This window comes from Lemur catta, chromosome X, assembly GCF_020740605.2.
Source record: "Lemur catta isolate mLemCat1 chromosome X, mLemCat1.pri, whole genome shotgun sequence".
In the NCBI taxonomy this organism is placed as follows: domain Eukaryota; kingdom Metazoa; phylum Chordata; class Mammalia; order Primates; family Lemuridae; genus Lemur; species Lemur catta.
This window is the reverse complement of record NC_059155.1, coordinates 55,416,318-55,429,065: the sequence shown is the minus strand read 5'-3', so window position 1 is coordinate 55,429,065 and position 12,748 is coordinate 55,416,318. Positions and strand designations below refer to the sequence as shown.

At 39.4% G+C, this 12,748-nt stretch overlaps 1 protein-coding gene across 16 annotated transcripts in view; it reads right to left on the bottom strand.

Annotated features, from left to right (window-relative positions):
• Nucleotides 1-12,748, bottom strand: part of HUWE1 (HECT, UBA and WWE domain containing E3 ubiquitin protein ligase 1) — a 153,637-nt gene that overhangs the window by 29,461 nt on the left and 111,428 nt on the right. For 13 of the 16 annotated variants that reach the window (XM_045537607.1, XM_045537610.1, XM_045537606.1 and 10 more), the window contains 6 exons: nt 11,549-11,716; nt 9,639-9,784; nt 9,128-9,194; nt 7,906-8,123; nt 4,333-4,544; nt 3,719-3,901 (listed from right to left, as the gene is read on the bottom strand). In XM_045537607.1, the coding sequence (XP_045393563.1) occupies nt 3,719-3,901; nt 4,333-4,544; nt 7,906-8,123; nt 9,128-9,194; nt 9,639-9,784; nt 11,549-11,716 (994 nt within the window). The remainder of the gene's footprint in view (nt 1-3,718; nt 3,902-4,332; nt 4,545-7,905; nt 8,124-9,127; nt 9,195-9,638; nt 9,785-11,548; nt 11,717-12,748) is intronic. The other 3 variants (XM_045537611.1, XM_045537614.1, XM_045537618.1) reach the window with 1 other exon arrangement.

The window sequence follows — 12,748 nt, the reverse complement described above, 5'->3', positions numbered from 1 at the left end:
CCTATAACAGAAGCTACTAAGAAAGGGGCAAGAGGTTACAGAATTAACATTCTACTTATTATTTAGAAGAAAGGAATATTTGACTTAAAGGTCTTCAAGGAACCCACCCCCAAAGCAAGGGTTAAATCAATGTCATATTTCATGGAGCTGTGGTAAGCATGTGAGGAACAACTCTTGACTGGAAGTCAGAATGTATCGTGGATGATCACATGCAAGTAAGCAAGCTACTTCTCAGACACACTCAGGCTGTGTAAAACAAAACAAAAGCAAAAAACCCAAACAGCACACTTAGTTCCCAAATCTTAAGAGCTCAAAGGAATATGATAAATGCTTTAAGCCCTGTGGATTTCAAACTATACTCTGTAGGGCTTCCTAGGGTTTAGTACAAGTGCCAAAGGGGCTGCAGTTGGAGGTATGATGTGATTTCTAAGTGTAATAAAATGTGTGAGGCCAAGAAGGCTCCCACTAAAACCAGGGTGGTTCTGCTTTTACGTGTTTGTGTGTATGTATATGCACACACAGGCCCCCTAGCACCCAGATAGTGGTCTTTGATACCATCCCACACTAAAAGGAACCAAAGTTGATCAAAACAACTGATCCCAGGAATAGGGCAAAGAAGGTGCAAGGCGAGCCTGGGATATCTTGTTGTACCAAAAGGCTTCCAAAAATTAAGGGGGAAAAAAGTAATGGAATCATTACCACATGCCCAACTTGAGTACCAAAAAGAATAATGATGGTAATGGACTGTAACATATTGAATATCAAAAGAGAATCTGTGTCCACAGGGATACAAAAGTGGGGGTGAGGGAGTTCTTCATTGTAGAAGAATGCTAGCTAATAAACAAGAACAGGAGAATCAGAGAATCATCACTTTGCAACCAGCAATGTTAAGTGATCCAGGCAGGATCACAAATCAAGACAAAAAACTACTGAGTTAAAAATCTTCAAGGTGCAGAATATTCACATGATCTCCATGTGATCTCAGAGTATCACCTCACAGATAACTTATTAATTACAAAGTGGAAATCTAACATACATCACCTAACTATGTGATCAAATTCAGCATCGCCATTGTGTCTCCTGATGTGATGTGAGAAGGGCAAATAACACCTATGTAGTATTTTTGCCAAAAATGTAGACTGTGAGACATTCTATGAGACATCTGGCTAGGCTTCCTCAAAACAGTCAAATGTCATAAAAAAACAAGAGACATGTGACAACCAAATGTAATGTGTGGTACTCACTGAATCCTGAATCAAAACTCTCCCCTTCAGGCTATAAGGACATAATTGGAATAACTGGGAATATCTGAATATGAAATATATATTATTATATTAATGGTAAATTTCTTAGATGTGATAATTGAATTCTAGCCATGTAAAGGCAATGTTTGTTCTTAGGACACCTGTGTTGAAGAATTTAGAGGTTTATGTATCATGTTGTTTGCAACTGATTTCAAATGATTCAGCTCTCAGAAGGAGAGGGAAGGGGAAATAAAGCAAATGGAGCAAAATGTTGAACACTGGTTAATCCAAGTAAGATATACAGTGTTCATTACACTACTGTGAGTTTGATATTTTAAACTATTTTTTAAAAATTGCTGGATTTGTATCAGAAGTACAAAGTAGTCACCTTGAAGGGGTGTAGACCAAAGCTACAATAACATGAGCATGGAAAAAAAAAAAAGACTGAAGTGCTGGAAATAATTCAATCATTGGTTCAAAAATTGATGGAAGTTCATGAGTTCATAATACTACTTAGGAAATAGAAAGCCAAAAGAAACCTACATTTGAGGTGGTGAGTAAATATGTATTTTTTTTTTAAAAAATTTATTTCGATAGATTTAGGGGGTAGCACAAGTGTTTTTGTTACGTGGATGAACTGTACAGTGGCGAGGTCTTTTGACTTTACTCTGAAAATCCGGTAACTAAGGAGAAAAAAAACTTAAGGGTTTTTTTTTGTTTGTTTATTTTTGAGACAGGGTTTTGCTCTGTTGCTGGGGCTAGAGTGCAGTGGCGTGATCACAGCTCGTTGCAACCTCAAACTCCTGGGCTCAAGTGATCCTCTTGCCTCAGCCTCCTGAGTAGCTGAGACTACAGGCATGCGCCACCACAGCCAGCTAAGTTTTTTTTTTTTTTTTTTTTTTTTTGTAGAGACCAGGTCTTGCTATTGCCTAGGCTGGTCTCGCACTCAAGTGGCCTCAAGCCACCCTCCTGCCTCGGCCTCCCAAAGTGCTAGGATTACAGACGTGAGCCACCGTGCCCAGCCAAAAATTAAGGTTTTTTTCCTGACTTTTTAATAGGAACTATATTTCAGCATAACTATATTTTCTGTGGACTAACTCACAGAAAAATGTCAGTTAATAATGTAAAAGGAATGAGAAATTAGAAAACCATCATTCATAAGCCCCAAAGAAATTAACTGACCCAGGCAAGGATTATCAACTGACGTTAAAAGACTGTTAATTAGGTATATGGTTGATAGGAAACTAGACATTTGTGCAGTGCCAAAGTAACAACAGATGACTTTCTAGTAAGGAGAAGAATATAACAACAGTGCAATGATTATCACTCCAATCCAGTGGTCAATCTTAACATGATTACTAATGGCAGGTTCAAAGAGACGTGTCTCCCATGATACAGTATGAGATGTACATCACCTAAGATATACATTTCAGCCAAAAATGTTTAAACTGCTCTGATAAGCCTCTAGATCTAACCAGAAGTTTACAAAAAACAACAGGAAGTAATGTAGTAAGTTTAATTACACTGCAAGGAAGCAAATGGACCAAATTTAGAAGGCAAAACAAACCTTCTGTAAGACAGCAGGTCTGGTCACATCAACAAGTTACTGTCATGAACAACAAAATAAAGACTAAAACAAAGATCTATGTTAAAATAAGAGAGACTCAGAGGACATAGCTAGATGTAATGCAAGTGCCTTAACTGGATTCTGGTTTGGACAAACATCTTTGATTATGGACGTGGCATCAGATAGAATGAAAATTTATTTACATGGAAAGGTAGAGACCAGTAACTTAAAACAGAAAATGAACGCCTTATCCTGTGCTATATGCCAGATAGTACATACATTATAATACAACTTTAGTAAAAAATGTTATAATTTGTGCATAGAAAAACATTCAAAGATATCCAATAAGGTAACAGTTGTATCTGCGTGGTAGAATATGGTGTCTACTTTTTTATTTTTGCTCATCGGTATTTCTTATATAATATATATATAACCTTATAATAAAAGTTTTTTTAAAAAAGTATCAACTATTCTGTTATTTAATTTCAAAATATTAAGGGGTACAAATGTTTTTGTTACATGGATAGCTTTTGTAATGCTTGAGTAAGGGCTATCAGTGTGCCTATTACCTGAATAGTGTTCATTGTACCCATTAGGTAGGTTTTTGCCCCTACCCTCTTCCCAAAGGGTTATTTTTAATTAACGTCGGGGGGAAGCTTGGGGAAAAAAAAAATCACTGGTATACTCCAACTCTTGAGTTGTAGTAAATGAGGTAAATGATGGCTAAAGAAAGGCAAGTGCCTTGCTAAAAGCCACAATACAAAGAACTCAGGTCTCCCACCTATATCCAAGGTTCTCCCACCACGCCAGCTGTCTCCTCAGCATGCAGCTGGTGAGGCAACTTGACACACTAGACAAATGCAGAAGGAAGAATGGAAAAAAGCCCAGGGCTTGGGCAAGATTTTACCTGGACAGGTCTAGGCTGTGAGGTACTCTAGCCAGGTCATTAACTAGCCCCTTCTTCAGGAAGAGTCGAATGATGTTGTTCATGCCATTGTGCTGGGTCTTGGCTGTGGCACTGCTGTAGAAGCTGGAGGTGGAGGGGCAGGACTCCATGATAGTACTGATGATACACATCACTGCCTGAAGCCTGGGAGAGAAGTTTCACACCTTTATCATGTGAATACAGCCCATTCTTAGGCCATATCTCCACTAACTTTTCTCAGATAACCCTCCTGTGCCTTTAGTGTTTCTTTCTGGAAGTAACATCTAAACAAGTGAGAACTTACTCCCTAGGTGGTAGCATTCATTTTCTATAAACATAACTGTAAAAATAAGATTGAATAATCTGTTCGACTTTCTTGAAGACTACAGAAATACAACGAAAACACCCCTTCATTTTCCCACTTCCTCCAAATGTAATCAGTGCTCTGGGTATTTTCAGGCACCAGAATTATTTGAGAGGACCAGACTGTATGATGCCAGTATGACCAGAACTCTTATTTAAGTACAAGGACCCCCATGGACCAAAAATAAGGGGATGCGCTCAGTTATCAGGCCTAGGTCAGGCATGGGTTTTACCTGGCATGTTTCTCTGTACTCTCAGCCATAGCCAGTGCCCGTCCCAGGGCTGCTTTTACTTCATTCACTAGTGCCACCTGGGCATCTGTGCCACTCCCTGCAGCAGCCAGGCTTGCGAGGAACAGGCGGGCCAGGGCAGGTGTGTCCTTGTCTTCTGCATTCTGGGTATGTGGGAGGAGGTGGTCCAGAACAAAAGCTAGCACACTGCAGTCCTGAAAAATCATGAACCATGACATTTACTCAAAAGCACAATTACGCCATATCATTTGCACAACACCAAGGTGCATACACATACAGTTTTTCCTTGAAATAGCCCAGTGAGTGATTATCAGGTCAACTTTATAGATGAGGAAACCAAGGCTCAAAGTTATAAGAAAGTGGTAAACTTATATTTTATAAAACTTTCAAATCCTATCTAGTTTCCACTACACAGCTTATGTATCGTAATGTAGTTGTTACTTGGTCTTTAAAATTTTTTTTTAAGAGATTGGGTCTTGCTATGCTGCCCAGGCTAGAGTGCCATGGCTATTCACAGGCATGATCATAGTGCACTGCAGCCTCGAATTCCTGGCCTCAAAGCGATCCTCCTGTCTCAGCCTTTCAAGTAGCTGGGACTACGGGTGTGTGCCACTGCACCCAGCCTAAAACATTTTTAGTCGAACTGTTCACACCAAACCTATAAAACAGATTGAGAAGTATTTTCACCATCTGTGAGATGAGATGGGTAAGCTGAAGCCCAAAGAAAAGTGGCTTGCACAAAGAATTTAGTCAAGTGCTGAAGATTCAAGTCTTGATTCCTGAGTGCTATAAACCCTTCAGTAGTCAACTAAACTGTAATATTTATTGACACCTAAAACGTGCCCAAGACGCTGTGCTAGAAACTGGCAAGAGGTAAATGAGAGACAACAGTCACAGATATGGATATGCAAAAAAAAAATTAATGCAGGGTTATTTAAAATAACAAAAATGGTCCAACAGGGGAAGGAAATTAAGTCAGACTCTTCATTTTTCTCTATGATTTCTACCCTGATAATTCCTTATCTTAGAAAGGAACTTAAGTTCTGTTGTCATTCAAGCAGATTATGGATCAAAATGAACATTCTGGAATCAGATAGAGTTGACAGTTGCACATACTCAATTGTATACTTTAAAATGGTTAAAATAATTTTATGTGAATTTTACCTCAATAAAGAAAAAGCACTGAAGAATTCTAAAGTTTGGGATATTGGATAAAAGTGACCTTGTTAAGATAAAACTATTAAGAAATAAAAGTTAATCTCCCAGTAGTGAATAAAATACAAAGTTAAAACTGTTTTCTGAATAAAAATGTAAATAACACCATCTCACATTATTAGTAAAAACTGGGAAAAAGCCTTGCAATTTGGGAAAGCAGTGCGACTGAGTAGAAAGGATTTAGCTTTGTAGATAGAGCCTTGGGTTCCAATTTTAGCTCTGCTATTCTGCAGTATGGCTTTGAGCAAGTTACTTATCTCTTTGAGCTTTCTCCCCTAGAGAGCAATACCAACAACCTTGCAGTGTGGAGGTGAGGATTATCAACAGTACTAATAAAGCACCGTTCAGTACCCAGTACCAGTAGGTCACTGGACACATTTTTAGGAAGACAGGTAATACATTTGTAATTAAATGTCTTATTCAGCCAGGCACGGGAGGCAGAGGCAGGAGGATCACTTGAGGCCAGGAGTTTGAGACCAGCCTAGGCAACATAGTAAGAATCCATCTCTACAAAAAAAATAATAAAAAAAAATTAGCCAGGTGCGGTGACACATGCCTGTAGTCCTAGTTACTCGGGAGGTGGAGGCAGGAAGATTGCTTAAGCTCAGGAGTTTGAGGCTGCAGTGAGCTATGATCATTCTACTGCACTCCAGCCTGGGTGACAGAGCTAGACCCTGTCTCTTTAAAAAAAAAAAAAAAGTCTTATTCCACGAGTAGCGCTATTATAAATTATGAATACAATTGGCATAAGTGGGTAAAAGCTTTGAATGACTTACACCCAGAATATATAAAGAGGTCAACAGGAAGCAAGAATAAAAGGCTTGGACAGACACTTTCCAAAAGAGAATATCCAAATGGCTAATAATGACATGAAAAAAAAATGACCAATAGGAAAATGCCAACATTTAACCATAATGCAATACCACCACAAATGCACTAGAACAGGTGAAATGAAAAAATGAAAAATACCAAGTGTTGGTAAGGAGTTCACAATCAGAAACCAGAACTCCCACATGCTGCTGATGATAACGTACGTTGAGACGATGACTCTGGAAAAATTTTGGAACTATCTGCTAAAGCTGAACAAATGCATATTGTAGAGCTCAGCAATTCTACTCCTAGGCATATGCCACCCAAGAGAAGTGCTTATATATGCTCACCAAAACACATAAGAATGCTCATAACAGTACTGTTTGTGATATCTCCAAATGGTAATTTTTACCCAATTGTTTAACAGATTGGATAAAAGATACATTTGGTATCTTTTGGGTATATGGTATATGCATACAATGGAATTCTATACAGCAATAAAAATAAATTACACTCGCATTAAAAAAAATGAATCTTGCAAGCACGTTAAGCAAAAGAAGCCAGGCACAGACATGCTTTCTGCAACACTAGTACCCCTGCTTACTCTCAGACCCTTTGGCACTTGCTAACCATAAAATTACAACATTATTCACAAAACAATGCCCTCTTTATAGGGAAAAAACCTCTTTGGATACTCACATATATGGGAACATGATACAGTTTCTCAAAGTACCCACTCCAAAAAAAGTCTAACTTGAAGATAATTCCATATTAGGACATATAACATATGACTTCATTCTTTTCCATAGCTCTACTGATGGACATTTAGGCTTTTAGTATATTTTTTTCATTACCAATACTGCTACCACATCTGGTATCTTTGCATATGTGTAAGTACATCTGGAAGATGTATAGATCTAACACCTGTTATTCTTATTTATTTGGTTTATTAACTGTCCTTTAGACACCTTTACTAAGATGCCCCACAGATACTTTTCAAAATTCCACATTTTCTCCTCAAAGCTTTCCCCCACTTCTATGTTCCTGTTAGATGCCCACCCATAAAAGAAAACTTAAAAAACCACAAGCGAAGAAACATCCTTCAGTCCTTGATTTCCTCCTTCACCCTCCAAATCCAACTCTTGTTCATTTCTACCTTTAAAATCTCTCTTCAACTCACCCATTTCCCCCCCAACTTCACCAAGATCATGTGTTACCCTAGATTATTATATCAGATTGCTAACTGGTCTCTCTGATTCCAGTGTTGCCCTCTGCAATCTCCACAGTTAGACCAAGGGATTTTTAATAGAACAAATCTCACCAACTCACTCCCTGAAGTTACCCTAATGGCTCTACACCATGGGAAAAAGGCCTTGCTCTTTAATGTGTCTTAAGATGCCTCTCCCTCTCTCATCATTAGGTTAGCACTTAGCATGCATGGTTTCCCAGAAAAGTGTCTGAGACATACTAGGCACTCAAATGATGGAAGTACAACATAAAATCTTAAGTAGAAGTTGGAAATATTATTACCTCTTTGATCAGCTCAGACTGGCCCACAGTGTAGCTGTAGTTGGCAATCAGGGTAGCAATACCAACATAGGACCTCACCAATTCTGCCAGAAGACGAAGGATAGTGGAGGTAGGCATTAAAGGTTTGCTGCCCTTGCCTTTCTGCTTGCCTTCCTCAGAGGCCCGGTCCCCTTCTTTATCTTTCTTCCCATCTCGAGACTCCTCCGGAGTTGAAGCTGCTGAGAAAGAGCCAAACACTGGTTCAATTCCACACTGGAATATTGGTGAAATCAAGCTTTAGGTGGAAAGAATGCTACTTCTCCTCCACTTTAGGCCACCTGTACAAACTCAATGCTCTTGTCACACTGCAGTGGAAGGACAGAGAACCAGGATGACCCAGGTCTCAGATGTGGTATGTGGATACAGTACAGCAAGGAGGCTTTGCCCAACTGTTCATGCATTTCTCCCCATTTCCCTCCTCTTATATGCTCCAGAAATATTCTACTGAAAGTTTTCCAAACATGCCTTACTCTCTCCCTAGATCTTCCTTCTCTTATTATCTGCCCAGCAAACTTTTATCTAGTTCAGCTCAAATTATGAACTCCTCTATAAATGCTTTCTTATTTCATCTAGACAGGCTGAGATAATACTGCTGTCACCTGTACTATAAACTACATCTGGGCAGTAAGCCCACTGAGATGAGTTAACCAATACTTTGCTAATTATTAGCCTTTCTCATTTATGTCCAGGGGCGAGTATGGTATTAAGGAAAATGTCTCCTAAATTCTTTCCTAGCTAAGAAGAAGTGGCTCTTGAAAGGTCTCGTTGGACTAGCATCCACGTGACATTTCTCTAATCCATGTTGAATAGCCAATGGGCTCCTGCTAGAAGGCAGCAATACATCACACAAAGTACATAGCCAGAACATCATCACTGGCACCAAAGCTTATTTAAAAGCCAGGTTATAGAAGCCACCAAAAGAAATATGGGGTGATAGAGAACAACTAAAGGATGTTACCACACCAACCATTACTAGGTTAGCTAAGTTATAGTTCCATTAAGTTTACCATATAGGGACATTTGATTTACAGAATACCGAGCTCACCCCTGAGAAAGTTTACTTAGACAAGTAAACGTAACAATTACGCCTGTATTCTCTACCCCCTGCTCAGGACACCCACGGTTTCCTCAAGTTGTCTTCCTAAGAAATAAGAACACAAGAGGAAGAAAAGCAAATCATTACCCTCTCCTTGGGAGGTTCCAGATGCGGATGCCTCAGTGGAGGTACCATCTGCAGCAAAGACCTGACTCTGTAGAAAACAAAACAAAACCCTGAACTATTATGAATTTGAAAGACAGTTGTCCCCAAATGGCAGGAATCCTTCCCATGGTACTGACTGGGAATGCTACAGATTCTCTTTGGCCAACCTTTTAACCACCTTACCCCTTTATACTATAATCTGTGGAAGCTATCACTATAAACACAGTGACTGGGAGAGTGCCGGGAGAGGGGGAAAATAAGAAAGAAAACGGAATTAAGGAAACATTTCTAACCTAAGAGGAAAAAAAAAACAAACAAACAAAAACCTCCCAGGGACATCCTAATTTTGTCTTCATATTTAGGCAACAGATAGTTTACAGATATATCAAAGCTAATACCTTTGAAATGCCCCTGGCACATAACTGTAAATACTGAGACCACACAGGCATTGAAAAGGGAGAAGACAGATATAAGGCTGTTGGCACTAACTTACATTAATGGAAAAACCCGGCTGTGTATCAAAGTCACTGCTCTGACGAGTAAGTGAGCGGTACTGCTGGTATACATCATCGCCCATGTCTTGCAGGAGCTGGCCAACCTCTTGGGTCATACCCCCAGGTTTAGGATCAGATTTGTCTGCTAATAAAACAAAACAAACAACAAAAACAAAACTCTTCTATAATTATATAATGTTAATGCTTATCTGATAGGATTGGTCAATTTCACACTGAGTGGCTATGACTACTTACTAAGTGACATTACTAACTAGTCTTGTGACCACAGGCAATTTATTTAGTCTCCTCACTTGCCTAAATTGTCATTACTAAGTTTATTTTAATTAATTAATTAATTAATTTTTTGAGACAGAGTCTCGCTTTGTTGCCCAGGCTAGAGTGAGTGCCGTGGCATCAGCCTAGCTCACAGCAACCTCAAACTCCTGGGCTCAAGCAATCCTCCTGCCTCAGCCTGCTGGGTAGCTGGGACTACAGGCATGTGCCACCATGCCCGGCTAATTTTTTCCATATATATTTTAGTTGTCCAGATAATTTCTTTCTATTTTTTTAGTAGAGACGGGGTCTCGCTCTTGCTCAGGCTGGTCTCGAACTCCTGACCTTGGGCGATCCACCTGCCTCGGCCTCCCAGAGTGCTAGGATTACAGGCGTGAGCCACCACGCCGGCCTGTCATTACTAAGTTTAAATGAACACATCTGGTATTATGGCTTACACAGTGGAAGATCAATAAATGGTTGCTGCAGCTATATATAGCTAAACTATTTTGGGGAGGAGAGGATATGAGACAGGGTAAAGATTCCATGATGGTAGGAAAACCAAGGAGCTCTACATAGACTCACACTCTGTATGGATGAAAAGTACCAAAGTAAAGACTCAGATTTTCTTTTTTTTTTTTTTTTTTTTTTTTGAGACAGAGTGTCACTTTGTTGCCCGGGCTAGAGTGAGTGCCGTGGCATCAGCCTAGCTCACAGCAACCTCAGACTCCTGGGCTTAAGCGATCCTACTGCCTCAGCCTCCCTAGTAGCTGGGACTACAGGCATGAGCCACCATGCCCGGCTAATTTTTTTGTATATATATTTTTAGTTGGCCAGATAATTTCTTTCTATTTTTTTTAGTAGAGACGGGGTCTCACTCTTGCTCAGGCTGGTCTCGAACTCCTGACCTCGAGCGATCCACCCGCCTCGGCCTCCCAGAGCTAGGATTACAGGCGTGAGCCACCGCGCCCGGCCAAAGACTCAGATTTTCTTTATTTATTAAAGGCAATATTCGTTAATTTTTGGCAATTCCTTGGACCTATAAAATAACTATGTCCTGAATAAAATCCAGATGGACCTAAATGGAATGGAACCCTGTTTCATTCCAAGCAATTCAGTCATGACTTTCCTAGTGCTTAGAAATAGCACCTTAACTTGGAATAAAGGTGGATTAGAATGGTGGTCTCGAAAGTCAAGAAGCCCAGACACACCTTCTAACACTGTTCCCAGCTCCTCAGGCAATAAAGGTGTTTTGCTTCTGAGTATGAAAACATTGGAGACTTCCTGGTATTTTATTTCCAGTCTGCTCACATGATGCTATCATCTCCCTTTAAATCTTTGTTCATTCTTCCCTGTGTATAGTATACAACAGAACTTGGGCAACCTCCTCATCCTTATCATTCAGACTCATTTTAAAAGTCACTTATTCTAAGAAACTTTCCTACCCATCCTACCATCACCAGATCAGGTGCCTCACCCTAGGATTCACCACTACCCTGGCATCTGTCATACTGTATGACTATTAGCTTCTTCAGGGACATGCACTGTGTGTCTTATTCATCTTGACTCCCAAACTGCGGATACATAGTAACATATCCTCTAGTGCCCAGTCTCCTGAGGCAGGCTAGCTACATACCTTCCTCTGGAGCATGGTAAGCAGCCAGGGCATTCAGCATATCGTAGATCACTTCCTTGACAGTATCAGGAATGACAGGCAGAGGTGAGGGTTTCAAAGGGGTTGTCTTCACCAGCTGTACAGCATTAGGTCCTTTGATTCTAAGATTCTCAAATTCATCATCTGAGGCTAAGCCAAAGTGAGAGAGAAAAATCTGTCATTTATGACTGAGAAAAATCAGTCAAAAATCAGTACCTAAACTTGGTTACTGATAAAGACTCAGAAAGGGGCTTGTATAATATAAACATACAGCCTTAAGAGGCCATTTTCAACCAATGTTTAACTAGTCTACTAGAAAACCTGGTTTTTACTTTCCGTAAATTCCACAAGATTTAATATAGCAGTACCAAATAGTAATAAAGTATAGGCTTTGGAGTTAGAGAAAACTGGTTTTGAAATCCAATTCTGTTAATCCAACAAACTTCCACTTTCTCACTCTTGAAATTTGGTTATTTTGAGGATTAAATGAGACCATACATGAAAAGTGCCCAGCACAAGGCCACACACATAGGTGGGGCTCCCAAAATAGTCCCCTGTCTAATATTTTATTAAAAAACAAAACAACCCCACAAATCTACAGAAAAGTTGAAAGAACAATAAGCATCCATATATTTTTCATCTAGAATTACCATTTGACTACCCCTAAATACACCTACATGTATCTCCTAAGATATTTTTTGACATGACTACAATCATTTTAACACCCCCAAAATTCAACATGGATACAATTATATTATCTAACACACAGTATTCAAATTGCTCCAAATCTCCTTTATCTGGATCTAGAACTCAAACAAGATTGGTGGTGGTTATTATCTTTCTAATTTCCTTTTATCTAGAAGACTCCTATATTTCTTCCTTTCTTAACAATATTTTTGAATAATCTATGCCAGTTGCCTTATAGACCATCCCACAATTTGTATTTATCTAATTGTTTCCTTATAATTAAATATACACCAAGTATTTTTGGCAAGAATACATAGATGACGTTGTATACTTCCCATTGTACCACATTGAGTCACATATTCACTTGTCCCTCAATTATCACTTTATTTGTAAACCATTAACTGTGTGTAAGCCCTATTAACCCTACCAAAATGAGTTCTTTGAAGGCAAAGACTAGAGCGAATGAGTACTTGGTATTTCTGGCAGGGCTTACAA